Below are 24,466 nucleotides of genomic sequence, written 5' to 3'. Positions count from 1 at the left end.
ATTGTAATACAAATAAAGAAATCATTAAAATCATACAGTTATAATAAATAACAAAACTCATTTGAAAAAGATGATGCAGTTTTTAGTACCTACTTTTTACAAACGAAGGTTATAATTACTTTTCAATAAACTAAATTGGAATGTATTTTTCACAAACTATTATTTATTAAATTCTTTAAAACTGACAATTGTATTTACTGATATCAATATTAATTAAAGAGAAATTTTGGATTAAATTTATGTTAAATCCATAGACGTGCGCACGGGTATAACTAATTGGACTTTAGTCTCACCTGAGCTTTTTTTTTATACGTGTGTGGGTACTTGGTACTTATTAAAGTAATAAGGCATTATAGCCGTAAACAATTAATAACATAATAAATTAAAATGCATGATTAAAGATTACTGGTTGCCTATTGAGATGTGTTAAGTTGACTATTGCAGAATTATTATCTTATAAAGTAAAAAAATTATGTTTTGATCGTTTTTAAATTGTTTTATTAGATTATATAATTGGTTAAAATTAAATCAATAGGTATTGATGAATTGTATGTGTTAAAATAATGAAAAAAGATTGTTTACATTTTCCAGTCACCAACAAAATGTGAAAAGGGTCACTTCGAAGTTTGTATTTGAAAATGTCTATAATTTTTTTCCTGTATGATCATGCCAGGTGAAGGGGGGGTCAGATTGAATTTAGCCATACCTAACTCGGCTGACTCAGAAGTCTGCGCACGTCTATCGTTAAAGGATAACATTGAACCGGTAATAACATTGTATAAACTGTGGGGAGAAACTGCAAGTTATCGTTCACAAAAACAATGTAACAATTAGAACACTCTTAAATAACCAGCTTTAAACAACTTTAAGGGTCACCTACTTGAAAATTTAACTATATAAATAATAAATTATATTATCTGTTTTTAATTGATGCAAAATAATATGAATTAGGTAATAATAATAATATTACTATTAACTTCTATACACTAAATCATTATTTCACATAATTTCATTATATACCTATTAAACAAATTATATTTTAAAAAGTTTCGAACTATGCCAAACACACTTTTTAGATTGCTATGGATTTTAATAATTTATTTCCGTTAAAAAATGAAATTCTGATATTTTTAACGACAAATTGGACGGTTTTGGTTTGAAAGTGTATAAACTAAATTCATAGTCATTGCGCTATCTTGTTGTTGGCTTGCATTATAAACGTTTGGCGCCTGGTATTCATTAAAACGCAACCGAGTATACGATGTTTCTTGTCACTACTTCACTGTCATCACTAGTCGTCTGAAAATCAGTCACCTAGATTGGCTAGCTTTAGTCACCCAACTTGACATACGTAACAAACTAATAAGTATTCATCTACACTATTGGGAATATTAATTACATTTCCAATTTCTTTAATACAAAAATTAATAATTTCAAGTTTTTCATCATGAAAATAATTAATTATTTTTTCTATAGATATAAAATATAAGTATTCTTTCTCTTAATTGTTTTATATTATGTTCTAAACTTTTTGAAGTTACTTTTGGTAAACATGTAAAATACTATAATAAATATTCAATATCTGCAATTATAAATTCATTTTTGCATGTTTGTATAACACAATTAATGAAGAATTCCAAGGTATTCATTGTAAAAATTTTTATTTCCAGCTCACAAAGTTTTCCACGTTGTGATTGTGTTTATTTTAACGAGTACTGGGTATGTCGTATGTGTGTACAGTAAATAGTATACTGGACTACTACTACGGTATAGCATATCAGCAAAGTACAAAATAAATTTTTAGTTTTTAGTACATTATAAAATATACAAATATAATATTGTTACATAATACATAATTTTAGCCATTATGTAGTTAGTATTCTTGTCTAATGTCTATGGTGTCAACTGTCAAGACAAGTCAGCAAGTCCGCAGCAGCGGTACCGCCGGTACCTCCATCTGGCGCTGGATGCACGGACTACCGAGTACCGACAATGCTACGAAAACCCTACCGTCAAAAATCGAAGTGCAAGTATTAATTTCGTCGAAAATACTTATCAAAACACGGACCAACGGATTCTGCCGTTGTGCGTCCTATTCACGATTATCCGACAGAGGAATAATATTAAGGAAGAAATAATAGAATACTAGGAAAAGAGTTATAGGAAACACCGCGGCCGATGCTCCTTATCCCCGTGGGAAACCGCCAACCGGTAAAGTCGTACTAGCCGTAGAGAAAAGAAAACATTTTGTCTTCCCCGAACACAATACAAAATATTATTGTGAACTGTGGTGGTATCCGGGTCGCGGTTATAGCATGGCGGAAAGAGTACTGTCAGTGGCGGCAGCTACGCCGTTTCTTCCATGACTCATCGCGTCTCTGTCGGCTTGACGGCCGGCCGGTTCGGTCCGTCTCGTTCTAGCCGGCGTGCACATGCGCATCGTTGTTGCGCACACGCACGCACGCACTCCCACTGGCACACAAACACACACACCAATGTATTTTTATTTCATTATTTACATTTTGTGTACAAAAATAATGTTAGTCTGATACCGAGGTTAAATGCATCGATCGCGTTCCCGTGTTTAGTTTTAAATGTGTATCGTATTTTGGTAAGTACGTCTCAAAACATATTATTTTGTCTGCCGACGGGCTCCGCCATCGCTGGGCCCGTCGATCGCGACATCGGCGGACGCGGTACCGCAGGTTTTCGCCGATTTCTCGGTCGTCGGAATGGCGTCGTCCGCCGTTCGTCTCTCCAGCACGCCAGTCCCCACCACATGTTTCGCGCGCGGAACGCTGTCGCGTAATGTCCTCGGTACGCCGACCGACCCGTTGTCGTATGAAGATGTTTCCGCATCGGAAAACCGCGACGGGTTTGCGATTTTATGTCCCTTTCCCTGTATTGGGGAATTCCGTAATTATCGCGCCAAACCGCACATATGCTCCCTTAGCGTGTTTTTACCCACTCCCCCCACCACCAACCCCCTGACCAATACCACTGCCGCAACGCTCCTCACCGCCACCACCCTTGTCGCTGACGCCGCCGGTGTGTTTCACACGTATTTATATGAGAAAAGAATTTTGGACGTGTGCGACAAAGGGAGTCCGGTCGGTTTTTCACGTTTTTCGTTTTGTACCACAATATACCTGTAAATGTTTACATTATTATTAATGATTTTAATATTGTTGTTGTTTTTGTTGTAATAGTTGTAGTGTTGATTGATATTCACTGCTTTACCTATATTATTATAACATGTATATATCTTTTTTGTCGCTCTTGATTGCTAGAAGGGGGGTGCTTGCAATGTTTGTCATTTGATCAGTCGTTCTTTAAACATATCGCTTATTCACGGGTTTTATTCTTGACCTTGTAGCAATTGCATCAAATCTATTCAACAGTTTGTTTTATGATTTCAGATTACCCTGTAAATATCGTTGTACATAAGGAATAGGTGAACCATTAGTGAAAATATAAATACATTATAATGAGCAGCGTTAAAGGTGTTGTGAATCGCAACGCCAAGACGTCTGGTAAGAATAGCACTACCAATACAACTTTACAGAACGCCGACACAAAGGATGCAGTACCTAACAAAACACATGAAAAAGAAAAATTGCAGGTAAATTTTTAATTTTTAGCTTACATTCTCTTTTATTTATTGTATATTGTGTTTAAATAATATGAATATGTTAGGTGTCTATCTTTGATTACCTTATATCTTACAGTATTTGTTAGATTGTGTTAAACTTTGAATTTAAAGAAATAATATTGAATCCACAGTTAGTTATTTACAAAATTCATATTTTATTTAACTAGAGGTAGATAATTATTTTATTTTATTGAACATTATTTAAAAATTATTTTATCGTTTTAGTTTGTTATTTAATTATTAGGGTCATTTGTAACATTAAAGTATCTTTATTATGTAAATTAAAATATTATCATTTCTTTTTTTCTTCGAGTAAGACATACTTATCTACAGGTATTGTTATGAAACAACAACATTTAGACAGGTACCTTAGTTTTTATGTTTAATGGAGATATTTATACTGCTTCAATATCTAGTATTAAAATTATAATTGCCTATTTTGTTGTAATACAACAATAAAATTAAAATGCTTTTTAAATTTTTTTATTTATAAGAAAATTAGGTAATAGCATTGCTTTATAGACTAAGATACAATCATTAGTTTTAATCCAACATATTTTTTTTTGTCCTTTTCCTTAAGTTCTGTTTAATTATATACATATTGTATGATAGCAAAGATTACATTTCACACATCTGTATGTGTATGTGGTATTTATGAAATAGGCTTAAGTTATAGGTACATAAGAAGATGCGTTGAAATACCTGTTTGCACTTTTCTAAAAATATGTATTGATGATATGGTTAAAATGATATTTTTATCTAATTAATTAAGAATTAATTTAGTACAAATCTAAATATAGTAGTATTATAATAAGTAAATATTATTATTTATTAAATAATAATATAGGTTCCTACCTATATGTTTATTTTATTAAAAACAATTCAATATCTTAGAAAATACCTTGGAAAATACATAGATGTTTTTGAAATGTTTAAAACAAAACATAAAAAAACTGTATTCTTAATTTTATTTTTAATTTCTTTTTTTTATTTGTCAAATATACTTGGTTTGCAGTAAACAACTCCATAAAATAAGTACACTGTAAATAATATATGTTCAAGTAATTGTATATATGATAAACAAAATGCAAAGAAAGTTTATCTGTCAAAATATTATCAAACTTTTCAATATCTTTAATATCTATTAAAAATCTGTATTTTTCATTTTTTTTATTAACAATTAATTAATAGTTAAACTAGTAAGGATACTTTTAACATTTAAAATTATGTTGAGTAACTGAAATATAATTGACAAGCACTAATAACTTTGTTTTTTATACATTTTTGTTTTAGCCAACAGCAGAGCAACTCAGAATTGCTAAAATTATTGATTTTAAACCTGATGAAGAAATCAACAACAAGATAAAACAGGTGCGTGTGTGATTTTTTTTTAGTAATAAAATTATTACATTAACCATTAGATATATATTATAAATTGTTTTTCATTGTTAGGTGATGCAAATAACTCAAAAAACAGAAGACGAAATAGTTATTGCGCTCCATGACAATGCTTTAGATATTGCATTAACTATTGATGCACTTTTGGAAGGACCACAGGTATACTTAAGTTCAAATTATATATCATTATTGTTGTATTTTCCTTAACTTAATTTAACTAAATGTACCATATGTGTTGTTAGGAATCATGGTCAACATCAGGCAAGAAGAAAAAAAATCGAGCTAGTAGTGTAAACAAAAAAGAAAAAGACGATTTGATGAAAAACGGTGAAGCAGATGGAGGTGATTATTAATATAATTTATCATTTAATTTCATATTATAAATATTATTTTATTTAACTAGATGCTGAATGGGACGAAACCATTACACAAGCAGCCAGTATAACTGCTCAAAACAATGGTGGATTTAGTGAGAGACGGGGTCGTGGTCGTGGAGGCCGAGGAGGTTTTACTAATAGGCCTAGACCGACCGAAGGAGGTCAGAGATTTGGAGAATCACGTAAATGTTAGTGTAATTTTCTCTTGTTTTGAATACATTTATTTTATTTTATGTTTACAGGGAGAGAACGTGAAAACAAAGAAAATGAAAAGAATTTAACTGAAGATGGTGCTAGTGGTGAGAATCGTAGCTTCCGTTCTGATAGCCGAGGTTCGAGAAGAGGCATGAATGGACCTCGTTATAATGGTCGATCTAGAGGTACTCGTATGTTCCAAAACAGTGAACGTGGTAATTCAGGACCAAGTGGTGGCAACAATAGTGGATTCAGTCAACCAATTGACACTTGGTACAATCCTACTGCTAAAGAATCCAAGAAAGGTAATACACCGTTACAGCTTATAACTTTCTATCGCCAATAGTCTAATTATTTCTAAATAATCATTATCAATTTTTATTTTTTTGAAAAAAATTAACTTTTGATGAATTGTACAAATATTTTCAAGTTCAATTTTCGAATGGTAAAAAATGCTTGATAGTTCAGTTCGAATTTTTTTCATGCCGAGTTCAAATTTCAAACAGAACCGAACTTCAAGGGTTTAGGTTCGAGATTTGAACAGTTTGACCCATCACTAATACATATAATCTTAGAAGAGGATGTCAGCACACTGTTTTCTCTATCTACCCCATGCGCAACATAGACAAAACTCATTTACGCAGTCTAAGTAGAATTTTCTCAATTTTGGTTCTAGAGTAAATATACCTATTATAAAATTAAATTTTGATAATATTTCCGAGTATAAGATGATGAGTTTTTTCCATTATTCCCAATTCAACGTTAATTATATCGTTTAGAAATAGCTATAAATTACATCAATTTTAAATAACCTTTAACTTTAACATTTAATTTTATAATAGTTATATTTACTCTAGAACGAAAATTGATTGAGTTCTACTCATACTGCATAAATGCGTTTTGTCTATGTTGCGCGTGGACTAGAGAGTGAAAACAAACAGTGCGCTGACATCCTCTTAATTTAATTTTTCTTCTATAGTTTAACTGTTTAAACTGAAGACTAGACGACTAAACCATTAAATAAGTTAAATATTTGATTTTCTATAATTGTATAATTGTGGGTGTTCTACAATCAATAAAATGTATACTGTTAAAGATTAAACTAATTTACTTTATATTATCAATAATGATCATTTACTGGTAAAACTTAAATGTAAATATTAATTTTTTTAGTAGGTAATCATAAAAAATTTTCTATAAATACAAATTAGTATATCATAATGATGTATTATATATATATATATATAAGTTGAATAACATTAAATTATTTGTTTAATATATCATAAGACCAGTTTATAAAATATTTATATAGATACTTTCAAATCAATTATATACAAGACAAGTATCTAAATCAAAATATGATTTGCAGTAATTTTGTTATCTAATAAAAATAATATTCAGCAACAACTAGGATGCACATATACATATATATGAAGATTAAAATAACTATTTTTGATTTCCCAAAAATATTGCTTTTCAAGTACAACATTTATTTTACACATCAAAGAACTTTAAATTTGTATTAAAAAAAAAAAACATATTTCTTGGAAATATTTAAATTTACCTAAGTACCAGATAAAAGCAACTGTACACTGGTTTGACAAACAAAATTGTTGTAATATTCAGGCAGATAATACAAGTTTTTTTTTGAGATTAATAAAAATTGTGACAATGCTAAATTACTTAAATTTGAATAGTATAAATAGATTTTTATTTAACATTATTTTAAAAACACTTGTCATGGAATTCTTTACTGTGTCTTATTATTAGTGCATCAAGTAATATTTTTAAAGGCATTTTTTCTTATTTTTGTAACATTAAAATCCATGTTCTAATTATAACTTATAACATATTTTGGTCATTTCCTAATATTACTAATTTTACTAAATTAATGACCTCATTCAATTGAAATTGTTTCAAGTGTCATTATTTCATAATTTATTATAATTCTAATTATATAAATTAAGAAATATTAAAAATACATCATCAAAAATTGTCAATATAAAAATGTACAATCGTTTTGTAGGTTTTCTCTAATCATGCAGTTTTTAAAAAATCCTAAAATGCATTGGCACAATTTTGTTTTTCAGTCAGTTGAATATCTAATTTGGATATAGGTATAGTTTAATAATTAATCAAAAAATAACAAACTTTTTTTAACAATTGTAACTATTTTATAATATTTTAAACTTGATGTCATTATAATTTAATCATATTATGATTTAATGAACTTTTTAACAGTTTAAACACATATTGATTCCATGAATCTATTTCTACCATTTTAAAATATGTCGTATTGGTTTACAAGTTAAAAACAATATTCTTATGAAATTATATGCTTTAGCTAATTGAGTAATTTCTATTTTTTATTTTTATTTTTAAATCTAATCGATTGATTTATTTTTCAGAAAATTGGGGTACATTTCCATCACCTGAAGACTGGGACAATGAAGAGTATACTGGTTCATTAGCTGACACTAAAGTATTTACACCTAGTGGTGGTACTGAGAGTACTGTTAACAATGAAGTTGAAGTATCAAAACCAAATGAAAATGCTTATGTAGAAGTAGAAGATTGGAATGATGCTGTGCAAGCACCGAACCAGCAAGCAGCAGCTGCTAATGTAGTTATTTTAGTTATTTAAACATATTTGTACTATATTGAAAATTAATTTTTTTTTATTAATTCTAGAATGTAGCTTCTGAAAAACTTGCGGCGTCAATTGCAAATAGCAAAACATTGACTCCTGAACAGTCTCAATACTTGTCCTCATTAACTCAAGAAAGTCAACAAAAAAAAGTAGTTACTCTTCCACCAGCTGCTACTACATTTAATTCTCATCCTCCAGGTAAAAATATAAAAAATGAACTATTATTTAATAACCAAACTAAAATTTAAATTGTTATGGTTTAGTGGAATTTGTTTCTTCACCTTTTGAAGAAAATTCAATAGGTCCAGGGAAAAAACCAACTTTACGTGCTCGCATACCCCCTCCATCTAAGATACCATTAAGTGCTGTTGAAATGCCACCTGAAGATTCTAGTGTCAATATCAACTTCTTAGATGTATCATTTGGTGCAGTTGATCTATCTGGTGATGTACCACAACTTTGTGATCCATCACAAGATCAAAATTCATTGCCACCTGTTGTTAAATATGATGACTCAGTTGCTCAGAAAGTAGATTCTGTACTAACACAGACTGAATATTCAACAATTTCTAATCAAGCTTCAGTCCAAACTCAAAGATCACCTCAAGTAAATCAAACACCTCAGCCATCAACTAAAATTGGGCCACCCCCAGGTGTTCCTCCTCCTGCTGATTATCTAACTAAACAAAATGCCACAGCTGCTAATCCTTACCAAAATATTAATACTGGACAACCAACATCAATCTATAACTCTTCAGTTTATTCTAATAATCCTCAAGTATGTATCTAAAATTTTCAATCTTGGTTTTTGGTTCTTTGTATTATTATTTTTTTGTTTAAATTTTTACTAAACTTTAAATTGCTAATGACAGTACGTTATAGTTAATATATTTAACCTAAAACTAATAATACAGGAAAATATTGATAACTGATGTTTTAAACCGGGTCAAATGGAATTTAAAAACAATTTAAATTATCCTTTTAAGTTTTTATTTTAATATAATAATTCAAACAATTTTTTAGGGTTTATCCAGTCACACAAGTTTGTATGGTACAACTGCATCCAACATTGGTGTAAATAGTACAAATCCCCACATTCCTCAATTGTCTCAGTCTAATCATTCAATTTTAAATGCTAATTACCCCCAAACAGCAGCACAACCTCAGTTTCCTTCTTATTCATACCCAAATCCTCACTCATATCAGGCATCTGGAATTTCCTACCCTCCTATTGTTTCAGCTGCAAATTTAGCATCAATGTATACCCCATCAACATACTCTAACTATATACACCAAAATTTACATCAAACTGGGAATACAAACTTGTCTAAGTCAACTGTGTCTTTGACTTCAACTACTAATTCTACTAAAGAAAGTCTGGTAAGTAAAAATTAATATAAAAACAACATTAAAACAAAATATTGTAATTTTCACTATTTTTAAAGTTATAGCTAATGAATGTTTTTGAGTGGTAGCATGTATTTTTAGTTAATTTTTCATATTTTGCAAAATAAAATATTTTTTGGGACTTCAAATATATTGAATATCAATTCATCTATTTATGAACAAATAGTTATTATTTGCCAAGTATTTAAAATTTAGGTGAATGAAGTGAAGTGGCCCAAAAATATGTTGACTCATTACTCTGTTCTCTTAAACTTTTAATACTTATAATCAGGGTCTGTTAAAATACTTAAAATTATATTAGAATAAGTAAATGACAAGTGCTTTTTAAAGCTTAAAATACTATTAAACTAATGATTAGTTTATTTGTAATATCTAAACCCCCCCCATTATCAATACTGCATTATAGATAGTCTAGTAATTATAATATTTTAACTAAAAATAATACTTCGTAATAAAAAGAATTATTTTATTCAGCTTACAACAATGTTTTTATATAACTAGTGTTTCTCAATATTGATTAACATCATTTTGTTCTTTTAAGTATGATCAGTCTCAACCTTCAAATAACTCACTGACATCGAGTGCTAGTAATCCAAATGGAAATAATATAAGTGGTACAACGTCAAGCATTGGACTTGCACAGAGTACTTTATTGACTTCAAAAACGACTACACCAACAAGTAAATTATTGAATTTAATTTTTTTAGTTTGTTCTTTTTTTATTTTATTGTAGGATGTCTTTAGATATAGTCTATCAAGAAACTAATTTCATTTATAATATTTTAATGTTTATTATAAATTTAAAATCAATCATGTTTTAAAAAATTATTTTAGCAAATAAAAGTGGTGTACTATCAGGAATGCCTCCTGGTGTTGCTCCGCTTGTTGGTGCTCAGTATATATTAAGCCAACAGGGTATTCCTGGATACTATCACCAATCTCATCCTGTAATGTATAGCGAGGAACATTTACAAATGGTGCAATCAAGGTTACCTCATCATATGGTAAAATATATAGCAACTAAGAAACATATTGAACTTGAAATATAAATAATATTATTTTAATATTTTCAGACTAACTTTTATTCACCCGATCCAATGTATCCTAATGTATCATCAAGTCTGACTGGAAGAGAAACTGCTGGAACTGGTATTTCCAACGTTGCAGGTTATTCATCACTAACAGATTCAAGATATGCACGCACAGACAATAATGCTTCACCAGTTTCATCTACTCTTTCACAGCAGGTAATATATTTATAATTGAGTGTCAATCATAATATTATATTATTCAAACCAATTTTTTGATATGTTAGAATTAAATATATAACAATATTGATTAAATAATAAATAATATAAATATTCAGATGCATCACAAAGTTATGACAAATGAAAACACAAATTGTGTTCTAATCAATATTTTTTAATTTTTTTTTTTCATAAAATTGCTTATTCTTGTATTATTGCATTATCAACACATGAGTTTATATCACTGTTATGATATATCTTATCATGAATTTGTTATCACTACAACACATAACATTGAATAAAATATGATATGTTTATAAATTGTTAGGTATAAACTTTATATTAACCCAATAATCATTATTCTGTGGCAAAAATGTTAAATCTGTCATAATTTATAAGATTTAAATTGGTAAATGGTTTTTGTTATTGATATGTGTGTTATATAAATATAAAATCAGTAATAAAAAATATTCTTGATAATTAATTTAATTCGTTCAATAGATTTTTTATTCAATACTTTTTTTTGTATATTGTACGTTTTATATTTTAAAAGTAATATTAAATATAACTTTAAAGCATTAAATATTTAATGTTTTAATCTTTAATATGTATTTTGACTTTTATTACATAAATATTTACTCCCTAGTTATTACCAATTCGTATTTTAAGTACTGTGTGATAGTTTATAAAATAAATATATTATATACATCGATTATTAATTTAAAAAAATGTGATACTGAATCAAAATAATGTTTTCATTGAAGATCCCTTGTAAATTACTCAATTATTCAGTCTTTATTGGAAAATATCAATTATCATACTATAAATCAACATAACTACACTACTTAAATGTTAGCATAGTTATTAGTTGTTTTTACAAAATGTCCATTGTTTGTTAAATTTATAAGCTATAAATATGAACAAACTAATTAATAATTACTGATGTTAATTGTATTTGGGATGAGTTGATATGTTTGATATTATTTATATTATCAATTATTTGTAATAATTAACATTGAATGAATGAATTATTTCATTTCAATTATTTATGAAATAACATATGACATTAATGGTTTTTTAATTTATCTTTAGTCTGGAACTTTGGCTCATCAGCAAACATTATTGAATCCACCCATTACTCCCAGCTATACATATTATTATGGACAATCTGTTATACCTGCTAATCCGTTCCAGTATGGTACAATGTACCCGGTAAGTTAATTAATCTATATTCTATATATAATGAATATTTTTTTTATTATTATTTATAAATTTAATTTTCAAGATCACAAAATTATTTTGCTTCCTTAAATTATAATTTGAATAATTAAAAATATATTATTATTAACAATATTGTTTATGTACCTTTTTATAATTATAGTAAAAACAAAAATTTGTTTAAATATAACTGAACATTTTTAATATTCTTCGATATAAATTATTTATCTTATGATATTATTTGTTTTGATAGTATATTCGCAAAGAAATGCACTTAAAATATATTAATTATATTTATATAGCATCATCTAAAGTTATAAATTAGCTATTAATAAAAGTTATAAAATGCAATAACATAATATAAATGTATGAGTTATGTTTGTTCTAAACTAATATGAACTAATTTGAAGACTAAACATTTAATTAAGTTGGTTTGTTAATATCGGGGCTATGAAATTCATCTACCAGTATTTAAATTATCTTTATAAATGCTAATTGAGTTTTGATAAGAAACAAAAATTAACTATAAATGTAAAATCAAAATGCTTGTTCAAATATTTAAAACAAACTTTGATTTTTTAATAATGTGATGGTGTTATTTTGTTCTAAAATTTTAATATTATAATTTTTTTTAATCCTCAAATTGCATGGTAATATTTGGGTGTTTGGAAATATATTGTTTTATTTCATGTAAATTTATATAATTTAAAGTAACTATTGAATATTTTTACAGTAGTCTTGATAACTGAAAATCTGCAGGAAACAAAAATAAGTCTTTCATTTTTGAATTTATAATTAAATATTTTTATTATTATTTTCATTTTTTGTGATAATTATTCAATATTTTAAATACATTTTTATTATTTTTTAAATATTAATGTCATGTTTTTAAAAATATCGTGTAATAATTATTTAAACATTTGGTTGTTTGTGTGTCTTTATTTCTAACATTTAATTAAATAATATATATTATACAAACAAGTAGTCTTCATTTCTTCTTTATAATCATACAAATCTTTTTTAAACTGGTCCTCCAAGGATCTTACAAAATATGAAATATCTAAACTCAGTTTTATATGTGTTATCAAAATATTTTTACTTTAGTGAGTAATGCATTCGAATAAATTCAAACAAACTTAATTTCTCGAGTTAATCGATTTAGGTTTACAGAAATGATTGTACAACTCATTACTGTCAATTTTTTTCATCATTTAAATTATTATTCAGTTTTCAATATATTATTTTGGATAAATATTTATTATTTATCATATTGTAATATTTTATATACTTTGCAGAAATTCTTTTTTTATTTCCTAGTTAAACATTGTTGAGACATAAATAATTGAGTTGAAAAATACCATTATATCTATTATGTTTAATATAAGAAGGAACCTCAACAACCTATTACTGTAAATGCAGCTAATGTGTATAGTATACTATCTGATTTAATACCATTTAACAGTGTGACTTATAGTCAACGAGTTTCCTTCTCATATTGAACTCTCGAGTATTAATATATTATAAATTATATGTATATTAAAATTTTATCATATACTATTCACTTACCAAATAAGAAGTTATTAACTTAATATATTTATTAACACATTTTAAGGTTCAATTCTAAGAAACAGATTTAAGATGTAAATAAGGGTGTGTATTTGAAATCACCACTTTAATTTTATTGCAACTTCGGTTCTTAAGCATATTTCTGTATGATTTTTTCTTTTTTTCTTTTTGTTAGATCTATTGCTACACAACGGACGAACAAAATACTTGATGAATGTTTAATCATCCAAATCACCTTATCCAGTTTCAACTTATTTTGACATCCTTTTCCTTAGTATTAGTTGTAAAAACATTGAATCAAAAATTTCTCAGGATTTGGGGGAGCAAACATTTTGTTTAATCCTTTTTCATAAAACCAAAAACAGTAATAAGTGTATATATACATAAACATATTGCGTATAATTTTTTATATACATATTATATAGTATATGTATATTTATATTTATGCATAAATATATCATTTTTTTTCTTTTTGGGTTACAAATTCAAAAAAAGTAAAAAAAATAATATCAGTATAAAACTCTTATGAATGTTTATTTTAATATATAAAATAAATAAATAATAAAATGAAACACTGAAAAAACACACCGACGCGGTTCGTTATCAGATGGCGCCAGCAGCAAGTGCAACCAGTCACGGCACAGGAGCTACAAATACAATGTCTGGGTACAGTAAGACTGCAGCTGCACCTGCTGGTTATAACAATGTTTATGAAACTCTGGGATCATCTTCAGTCACTGGTTCAAGTAATGACTATGGAAGTTCAAGCAAAGTAGGTGTGTCCGGTCAACAGACATCTCAAGCTCAGGGCAAGACAAATTCGTCTGATCTCGCTGCTATGTATTCGAGCAAGTCAACATTAAATAAGGCTAGTGTAAGTATATACTGAGCAATTCATTTATCAAACAGTCATTTGTTTAAATATTTAATGTTTTTGAAAAAATTTTTTACATAATTTCCATTCAAAATAAAACAACATAAAAAAAATATATATTTTTTATTATTATAATTTTTTGTTTCTTACTTCATTGAATGACAACATAAATTTTTAATTTCATATTCTAAAGCAGAATATTTTTAATCTCTTACCTAAACCTTAAATACTTATACTTCTAATTAAACTACTAGTTCAAATTTTGGTTTTTATTTATCAAAATACTCTATTTTGTTTTATAATATTCTGAAATTATAGATGTATGTGGTCATTCAAAAATAAAAACTCAAAAATTAAGACTATAACAAATATTTTCAAAAAAATTAATTAATTATAAAATAATGTGTGTTCGATAAATAAATCATTCCGTAAATTCTATATTGATTGAATTAAAACCATAAAAATTAAACAATTTTTTATTTAGCCTTATGACAAACAACAACAGTCATTTCAATCTCCGCCACCATTTTCTGTAACTTTAAATAATGGTGGAGTTGGCGGTCATCATAGTGCCGGTAGTTATGCTCCAGTATTCATCTCTCCTCTGCCTCCTGGCAACCCACAACCTCATCATATCGCACCTTTGCACCATCAGGTTTGAATTAAAAAAATAAATCTGTTACTTTATTTTGTATTTTAATTTAAAAATTAATTTTAATTTCCATTTGTTGTAATTAGATTGATATGAGAGTTCCGAATAGGCAAGGGGTAAGTTAAAAAAAAAAATTATTAAATACATTATGGTGTTTATTATTTATTTTTGTTTTTGTATGATTTTAGCAAGAATTAAGCAACGGAACAAGCAATATGAGTCGTAACCAATCCGTAAATCCTACAGCCAGCAAGGTGAATGTTAAGCAGAACTATAGCCAAGGAGCTACTCCCTACTGGAACTCCAACTGACTTATGTCATGTGCATTTACACTTTGACGACCTGTCTATAGTCGTTAATGAGCATTACCCATTGGGAGAAAGGTGATCATACAGACGTATCATTTTCTCCTTTTAAGCCCTTAAACCCTTTGTTTATTCAATAGTATCAAATATCATTTTTTTTTCTGAGTAATGTTTCATTTTGATCATAAATACCAGATGTAATAATTTATTATTTTGAGTTAAATATTTTTTTTTTTTATGTTTATTTTATACAAAACGAAAAATGTATTATATGCTCCCCCTCCCCACCTAAAATAATTTTTTTTTACAATTTTTTTTATGTTTAATTAAACAAAAATGTAATAATATTATATGGGAAAAATGATTATGTTTTAAATATGATTATTTACATCTATATATCTTTTCTTAATTGTAACCCATGGGTGGATAAATAATCATCTGTCTATATGTAGTTAGTACCTTCATTAAAATATATGTATTAAAAATGAACCTAATCGTATATTTTTTTAATTGGATATAATATGACTTATTGACATACTGATTTTGAAAATTAACATATGTTTGAAAAATCAAGAATATTGAAATGTTCAATAAACAATACTACAATATTTTAATTTAAAATAAGAAGCAAACAATTTTGATCATATAAATCTATGAACTCAAATGTAACCAACTCGGTGGCGTCATTTGAACCTGTAGGGTATACATTTGCGTATTTAAAATCCAATATTGTAGTAATTTGGCCCACTTTATAAATTGATTGGCTGGAATAATTTATAGTGGTTTGCGCTTAAATGATCTGCCCTATATGCCATGCGTATTAAAAAAAGTTGAAATGACGCCACTGAACCAGCTTAATAGGTTATTTAAAGTTGATACAATTTAATTTGGATTGAATTATTTCAAAGATATTTTTTAAACAATTCTTGAATAATGTTTCTATTTCTGTAATAATTGTTAGTGTAATGCACAATTTTTGTGTTTTTTTATGATTGATATGAAACGTATTTCTATTTTTTTAACAATTAATTTCATGAGTTCTTTAAAATGCCAATAGCTGTCATAAAAAAAAATAATAAACAATTGTTGCTCATTCATCTGTGTGGACTAAAAGTTCTTAGTATAAATTATAGAAATTTCATTTTTAATTCTTGATAGATTTAGAAATTAATTGATATAATAACCATGTGTGTATTTTTTTCTGAGAACATTGCAACTTGAAACATGAAAATGATCATCAAAAAAGGATATTGACAAAGAAACTGATTTAGATTTTATATTTTTACTTAGATCTTATTATGCAGATATACAGTACGAATAGAAACGATTTACATAAATATAATATATGTCCATTGCTTACTAAATTCTGTTACTCGTTTGCTCATTGCTTTTTCTAATGCAATCACACGTGGTACACACTATATGACTATGAATAGAGCAGTTCGCGTTATTTCATATTTGTAATAATATGCCCATTGCTCCTTCTTTTCTTAATTATAAAAATTGTTCAATTTTTTATACTTAAAAACTACCAATGCTAGGGTAGGGGGTACCTAGCATATAGGTTCGGCGCCACTGGTCACTTGGTTTATTTAATCTGTATTCAATTATGATAGATAATCATGATAAAATTAATTTTTATTATTGTAATAATATTAATATTGCTCAAAGTGGCCCTTTAAATGGAAAATGTTTGATAATAGAATTAATAATGGGAAAAAATAGGTTATTACCGATTAAACGTAACTAGAAATTTATAAAAATAAGACGGCGTTAATAACCAAAAGCCAGAAGTGGCTCAAAAAAAAAACTAAAATAAACATAATAATATTAAAAAAACCAGATCAGACAGGACACATAAGCGTAAATTTGTGGATGGGGTACGTGATTTCATAATGATTGCAGATAACGTATTTACGACTTACGTTAACAATAGTTTTGACTTCTAGGCCACTTTGGGTCACATCTACAAGACTACAACGAATAACGATCTGACGATCGGTTCCCTGACGGACAAATGCCACTAGTATGACTGATTAACTCAACATTTTCCAAACCCTTTTATCCAGCAGAGCCGCAGAGGAGTAGATTATTTTTTTTAAAACAATACATCTAAATTGAATTCACATAGGTATATTTCCTTCGCTATAATAAAACATAAATGAAAATATGAGTTATATTAGATCATTTCAATTTTTTTTTTTTAATTTTCCAAATCATCAACTCCCTTCCTATATCTCTGCCCATACCCTTAATTATAGAATTCTCACATAGGGGAGGGGGCGTTAAAAATTGATTGCTACTCAAGGGGGTGGTAACTTAAAAAAGGTTGAGAAACACTGGGCTAAACTCATAAAAATAAGTAGGTATCTATATAGCCGCATAGGCGCAAATAGAGGGGGCTGGAGGGCTTAGCCCCCATAGAATTTCTATAACCCTCTCCAAAAACTAATGATGTTTTGTGATAACTGATAATTTAAAAGCGTTATGTATATTATTATAGTATCCAGTATAGACCTGATCTACAGCCCTCCTCCCCATATTTCAAACACTATTTGCGCCTAGAAAGTATTCTGGTATAACGTGTAGTACAGAACCTAGGAACTTTGCACGCCCCCCTTGTAAAACCGTGGTTACCACTTACCGAAGATATGTATCTAAAAATAATTTATTGTTTAAAACTGTTTTTTCATGATAAATATTTGATAAGGGAAATTCTGTGATAATTTTTGGACTGGAAATATAAATTGAATTTAGGTGAGCGGTTTACAATTTCCTCTTTACCTCCCTTTTTTAGTTAAACGTTCTATTGCATATTCGGTCTTAAATAATAAAGTAACAAATTATAGAATGTCTAACAAGTAACAACAATGGTCAATGAGTTTATGAATATGATTATTTTAATAAGGTTTTACTTTCGAAACTTTAAACGTTGTAACTCTGTAAAAAACTTTTTTTCAATTCTTTGATAAAAATTAAAAGCTTCAAACTTATTTTTATTCAGTGAATTTCAGTATCAATTTTTAATAACTTTAAAATTGAAAATAAGCATTTGCAAGCCACCTAATTTTCAAATATTTATTTTTGCAAGTGTATAATATACAAAAAAAGGTGTGCGAGTTGGTACCACTCTACTGTACTTATATTAGGTGACGAGTAGGTCACGCTAATGGATATGTTAAATTTGAATTCAATGATATATCTTTTCAAAAAACGATTTTAAGCGGAGACGGTCTGTCAGCCAATATCGTACAGGAATTATTGTGAGTATATTTCATATAGTATTATGACGGTATTAATGTTATTTACTAACTTTTTTTGAATACATTGTATTTGTTATACTATTAGTATTTAGCTATTTTAATAATGCATATTTATACCGTATTATTATATTATTGTTATTAACTTTTGAGTTGATATACCACTTAATCGTAAAACAGTGTAAAAATAGGCTTATGGTATAAATAGATAATATTATTTTAAAATTAATCTACATATTTTTTAAATGTCGTTGCATATTTTACTTTAATATATAATAAAATAAACTATACTATTTTACTAAAATACGTAAAAGTTATTATAACTGTTTTAAGTCATCATGAATAATATTTTTGAATTATAATAACAAAATAATTTACATTGTTATTCATTGTTAAAATATGTAATTTCGTCCAAATTTGAATTTCAAATATCTATAAAAAGTTTATCATTACTTATTAGTATAATAATGTAGATACCAATGTAGTGATTCTGTATATTTGCCCATTTAATACAGATCGGAAAATACTAGAGCAGGCAATAATTAGGGAATGTATCGTAGATTACAAAATTCTATTTCGTGTGCATTAATTAAAACATATTCCGTCCAATAGACACTGTTAAAATCGCTGATGTGTTCCGTCGATTGGCGACGACGAAAGAATATTTTTTCGAGTGTTCAGCTAAATTTTTCCTGAGCTAAACATAATATTATATATTCAGTGCTTGAATTTAGGGAGGATGTGAGGGTGTGGACGGAGAGTGCGGAGACTCATTTCTTTTTAAAAAATATTTATGCGTACCCCTTATTATTTTATCCTACTCAATAATACATTTAAATATTCAAGTAGGTACGCATATTTTTATAAACTTTTGCATCTCACTTTTAATTTTTTCTCAATTCAAGCACTGGATAGTTTATATATTATTATTGTATATTTTATAAACCTATTGGTAGACGAGTCGTCAGTCAATGTTTTCACATATACTTTGCAATGAATATAGTAGCTATATACTTTCTACTTATAATGGGATGATGATTATAAACTCATTAGTGAGCGACAGAAGACGTATTATAGCTACAGATGAATTATTGTTGAGATGGGAACTGGGAATAACTACAATTGGTACATGCATTTCTCTAAAAGTTCCAAGAATTGGACCGTTAGTATAATCTATAAAAGATGTCTCAAAATCTGAACAATGAAATTATTGCATTCATGATTCCAGTACATTGACATAGTCTATATTTATTATTGTATTAAGTAATATTTTAGCACAACTTATTAGATTTTTGCGCACCTCGACTCATCAGCCTATGGTCGAAGAAAGTAGAATTAATATATTAATATGGATTGAGAATCTCAATTCTTAAATAATTTTTCTGTCACTGTCACTGCTTTCTCGGGTTGTTATTAAAAAATATACTAGTCCGATTATACCTACTGGTTAAGATAGTTTTAACGATAAGGTAATAAATTAATTGGTTATTTTTGAAGACTTTAACTTGTACGAATTATTTATAGTATATTTATATTAAGGTATTTAATTTATTAATTATACCAATTACCAGACGAGAGACAACTTATAACCAAATGTCTGACGTAAGTCAAATGATAAGTTGTTACCTCCTATAATCTATATACCTACCTATATTATACATCTACGATCTGCACGAGGAGCAGCAGGTTGTGCCTTGGTCTTTATATACCTAGTAGATATTATGGAGGCATAATAGGATACAAGAGATGATATCAATTAAACCGAAGGCGGACTCTTTCGGCAGTTACATTCAAACATTGGCTTTAAATTGACAAGTAAGTTTTGGCTCAAAAATATTAATATAATAATATATATAAATGCGCGCATATGTTGACGTGTTATATCATTTACTATTTATACCTATACTGGCTATACTTATTATATTAAAATAATAATAATTACTAAACTGCGTGTAACACAGTATTACAAAAGTGTGTTATTTAATCTATTTTTTTTTTTACAAAGTTAAATCATAATGGATTTATCCAACAAGGAAGGGGTAATTGATTTTAATTTGACAGTTTTGAAGACATGGATACGATATATGTATATGGATTTTTGTATGTACTGCGTAGTACGTACCATAGTGGCGGCTTTTGGGTTTGATTTTTTTTTTGTGAGGGGGAGGGCATAAACAATATACATTTTTTTTTATATTTCATGATAAATTTATTCAAATGCTTAAAAAATCAGCACCACATATAACCCACATAAAATTATACAAAATAGTACACAAGTCTAGAGTCAAGTCGTCAATAAAAAAAATACAGAACAAGAACAACTACAAATTACAGTTTATAATACAAAATCTAATTTTCGATTTTTATTTTTTTTTTGGTTGTCAGTTGTCTGTTCAAGTAAAATGACTAAAATTATGCACGACTTGAAAACGATATTACTCTGAACGTCTGAACACGACAGGCGACAGTCGTCAAACATAATATTATTACAGTATTACCGATAAGAAATCAACCAAATTAGAATTATAAAATAGAGTCCCTATTGTATCTACCTATACGTACCTAAAACAAGTCAACGAACTGGCTTAGTACTACGCGAAAATATAAGATAAAAACTACTTCATGAGAATTTACAATTAAACAATTTTATATATCGTATTTATTTATTTATTTATTTTATACGGACAATGTCCAATTTACAATATAATATAATAACGATAATAATAATATAGTATGATAATAATTGACAATTAATAAATTTTTAAATCATTAGATATGTCAATATGTCATTTTAGTGGATAGTATAATAAATTAATATTTTCAAACATTAGGAAATATTCTTAAAAATTAGAAAAACAAGACTTTTTTGTTTTTCAAAAATCATCTTCCGGTACAACCGTCCAGTGCCCACTTATATTATCACTCCTTAATACGGCACTGGCCACTGCAGATTATATTTTTATAGCAATCACGGCGATCTGCGTTTCACATTTTCGCATACAATTTATTATAACTATATTCTATATTATTCTATACGTATGTATATTGTATATGTGGGTATATTAGGAATTTATTATTCCGTTCAAGCGTTATTTACAGCTTTTTTTTCGACGACATTTTAAGAATCAATAATATCGCAAACGACAGAATCGATCATCTGTAAATAATAATGAGTTATAAGTACGCATGACTTATTATGATATCCAATACTATATCGCACATTATGTCTTATAATCGCACATGACAGTAAAATACACTTTTAGCAATTAACAGCGTTGTAGTTAATAATCGATTGACGAGGGTCACGGGGAAAAAGGTCGAATTTTAATTTACTTTTTTTTTTAAACTCCGTCTAATTGAGTTTCTGGTTAGATTACCATTTTAGCCCTATATATACTATCTAACAAGTTTATCCAATTCGTTTTATATTCGTGCCCAGACTTTCAATTATACTATTATAATAGCAGCTATGTAGTATTATACATACTATTATACAATATAGGACAACGTGCCGTGCTGCAAATGTGCGCTTTCTCGTTGGGTTTAATGGTTGACCCACCGTACATTGGAGCACTGGACATACCACCATTTTTTAAATGTTTTATCTAAAATAATATAACTGCGGTTGTAGTGTGGTAAGGTATTAGGTTCCAACACAAAAATGGCGATATACATATATACTAACATTACGTTTTGACCGGAAGACGTCAGTAATCGTCTGTAGTAAATGATGATGTCGTTTAGTCGATATTATCGATAACTATTATACCTACCTCTTGAAACTCGTCGTCATCTATCATGATTCCAAAGAATTCGTTTACTCGATTTTAATTCGGTTGTAGAGCGCAAAAACACGGCGTCAAGATACATGTACCTATATAATAATATGTGTATTATATTTTGTAGTCATGAAAGAATGCCATATGGGCATATAGCCTATTATAATATGTATTGGTATAAGTACTGCATACCCCAAAATAGAAACTGTGTCAACGCGATGATGGAACTGAAATCGATACGCCGAATATTAAATAATATATAATTGAAACGGGAAGAACGGATTGTGATGGTATATAAAATATATGTGTATAGGTATATTGTTGCGTATTTTAAAATTGCACTAGGTATACTTATTTATTTAATATTTAAAAACTCGCGTGGGATCAAGCACGGTAAATAATATATAACATGTTATAAATAAAATGTAAAATAGAGTTAATTAAGTATTACTATTAATAACGAAAGATATTTAAAAGTATAATATTGGAACTTATACGGGGGTTTTTAACATAATAATTACTTTATATTAGGGATTAAAGCATAGGCTCTTTGTATTGAATAAAATATCGAAATTAGTTAATTTGTTTCAATGTAAAGTAATGAAATTTGAAATATTTTACAATTTACATTTTTTCAATGTATAACATAGGTTTATAATGCATGTAATATTTTTAATTTTTATCCTAGGTATCCTATTCTTAATTAATAATATTCATTGATATGTTTTTATTAATGTACCAATTATTATTATTAGGTACCTATTTATTTTCTTAGCAAAGATAATGATCATTGATCATATGATCCAATAATATCAAATAATAGGCTTGACTTGAAAGTTCATTTTAGGTTTTTGACTAGGTACCTATATTCAATTATAAATCCTATTAGCATTGTCTATCATTTATTTCTTATTGTCTACAATAATTGAAAAATATGGAATCGAAAATTTACATACACTTGTTGCCCAATAATATAATGATCAGTCTTACGTCGTCTGTATAAATTATTAAATAATATACTTATGCGGTGATGAACGATTGTTTATATGTTTTGAATTTCACCAAACATATTGGAAGACACCAGTTATTTTGCAAAAAGATAAATATTAATAACAATAATAATACGAGATCAAAATTAATGGTTTTCTTGGAGTTTCATCGTAATTTGAAGTAAGCCGGAATTTGGAACGCGCAGAATTATTCTCATGGGTGAACGTCGTTTCGTTATTATTATTATTCTTTTTAAATTAAATTAAATTCGTGTGGTTTATTGAGTTTTTAACATTTTCTTAGGTTTTGGAGAACCGAATTTTTAGAAAAATGTAATATCAGGGAATGAAATTTCGACCATAATTCACCAGTTTAAAACTTACCTTAACAATATTAAAATGTTAAAATAAAAAAGTCAGTGTGCGTGACTTAACCAGCCGGAAAAGTGTTTGGTTGATAAGTTGAACGTTAGATTCAATATAAGTAAATGTATATAGTATATAGTTTGACCAGATTTATTTTTTTATATTGTCTGAGTTTTTCTAATAGAAACAAACATATTTTCATTTTATGTTTATTTATTTTTATTAGGTAGTAAGGTAGCGATGTATATAATATTATTATATTACCGGAATATTATAGAATAAAAAGTAAAAATAGCATTATATAAACTAATGGTATAAAATAAATTGTTTAGGGCATTTATACATTTGTTTGTCCATATAGCAGCATGAATCAGTTATCACCTTTGTCATTTGTCGTTGCCAACAAGTAATTTAAATTTCGCTTAATACGATGATAAAGATGGATAGGTTAGGTCTAAATTCGATTTTTCATTGTTTGATAATTTATTGTTGTACGTGTGATGCAATAATATTTTGGTGTAAGGTCAACAT

General features: G+C 27.8%; 1 protein-coding gene across 6 annotated transcripts; it reads left to right on the top strand.

The window, feature by feature from the left end:
• The first annotated feature begins 2,453 nt into the window (after nt 1-2,453).
• On the top strand, nt 2,454-16,030 carry LOC132928491 (protein lingerer). 6 transcript variants are annotated; one of them, XM_060993195.1, is made up of 19 exons: nt 2,455-2,611; nt 3,420-3,622; nt 4,946-5,023; nt 5,105-5,209; nt 5,293-5,392; nt 5,454-5,609; nt 5,670-5,927; nt 8,031-8,245; nt 8,314-8,470; nt 8,536-9,050; nt 9,296-9,652; nt 10,221-10,359; nt 10,514-10,683; nt 10,753-10,926; nt 12,019-12,138; nt 14,318-14,584; nt 15,069-15,239; nt 15,323-15,352; nt 15,425-16,030. In XM_060993195.1, the coding sequence occupies exons 2-19, from the start codon at nt 3,488-3,490 to the stop codon at nt 15,545-15,547; spliced, it is 3,270 nt and encodes a 1,089-aa protein (XP_060849178.1). In that variant the 5' UTR covers nt 2,455-2,611; nt 3,420-3,487; the 3' UTR covers nt 15,548-16,030. The 6 variants fall into 6 exon arrangements, with proteins under 6 accessions (XP_060849180.1, XP_060849179.1, XP_060849181.1 ...); XM_060993193.1 differs by having other exon boundaries at nt 5,454-5,615; XM_060993194.1 differs by lacking the exon at nt 2,455-2,611 and adding an exon at nt 2,998-3,151 and having other exon boundaries at nt 5,454-5,615.
• Nucleotides 16,031-24,466: the final 8,436 nt, after the last annotated feature.

The sequence above is a fragment of the Rhopalosiphum padi genome, chromosome 4 (assembly GCF_020882245.1).
Source record: "Rhopalosiphum padi isolate XX-2018 chromosome 4, ASM2088224v1, whole genome shotgun sequence".
NCBI lineage: Eukaryota > Metazoa > Arthropoda > Insecta > Hemiptera > Aphididae > Rhopalosiphum > Rhopalosiphum padi.
The sequence above is the reverse complement of the archived record's forward strand: the minus strand, read 5'-3'. Positions and strand labels throughout refer to the sequence as shown.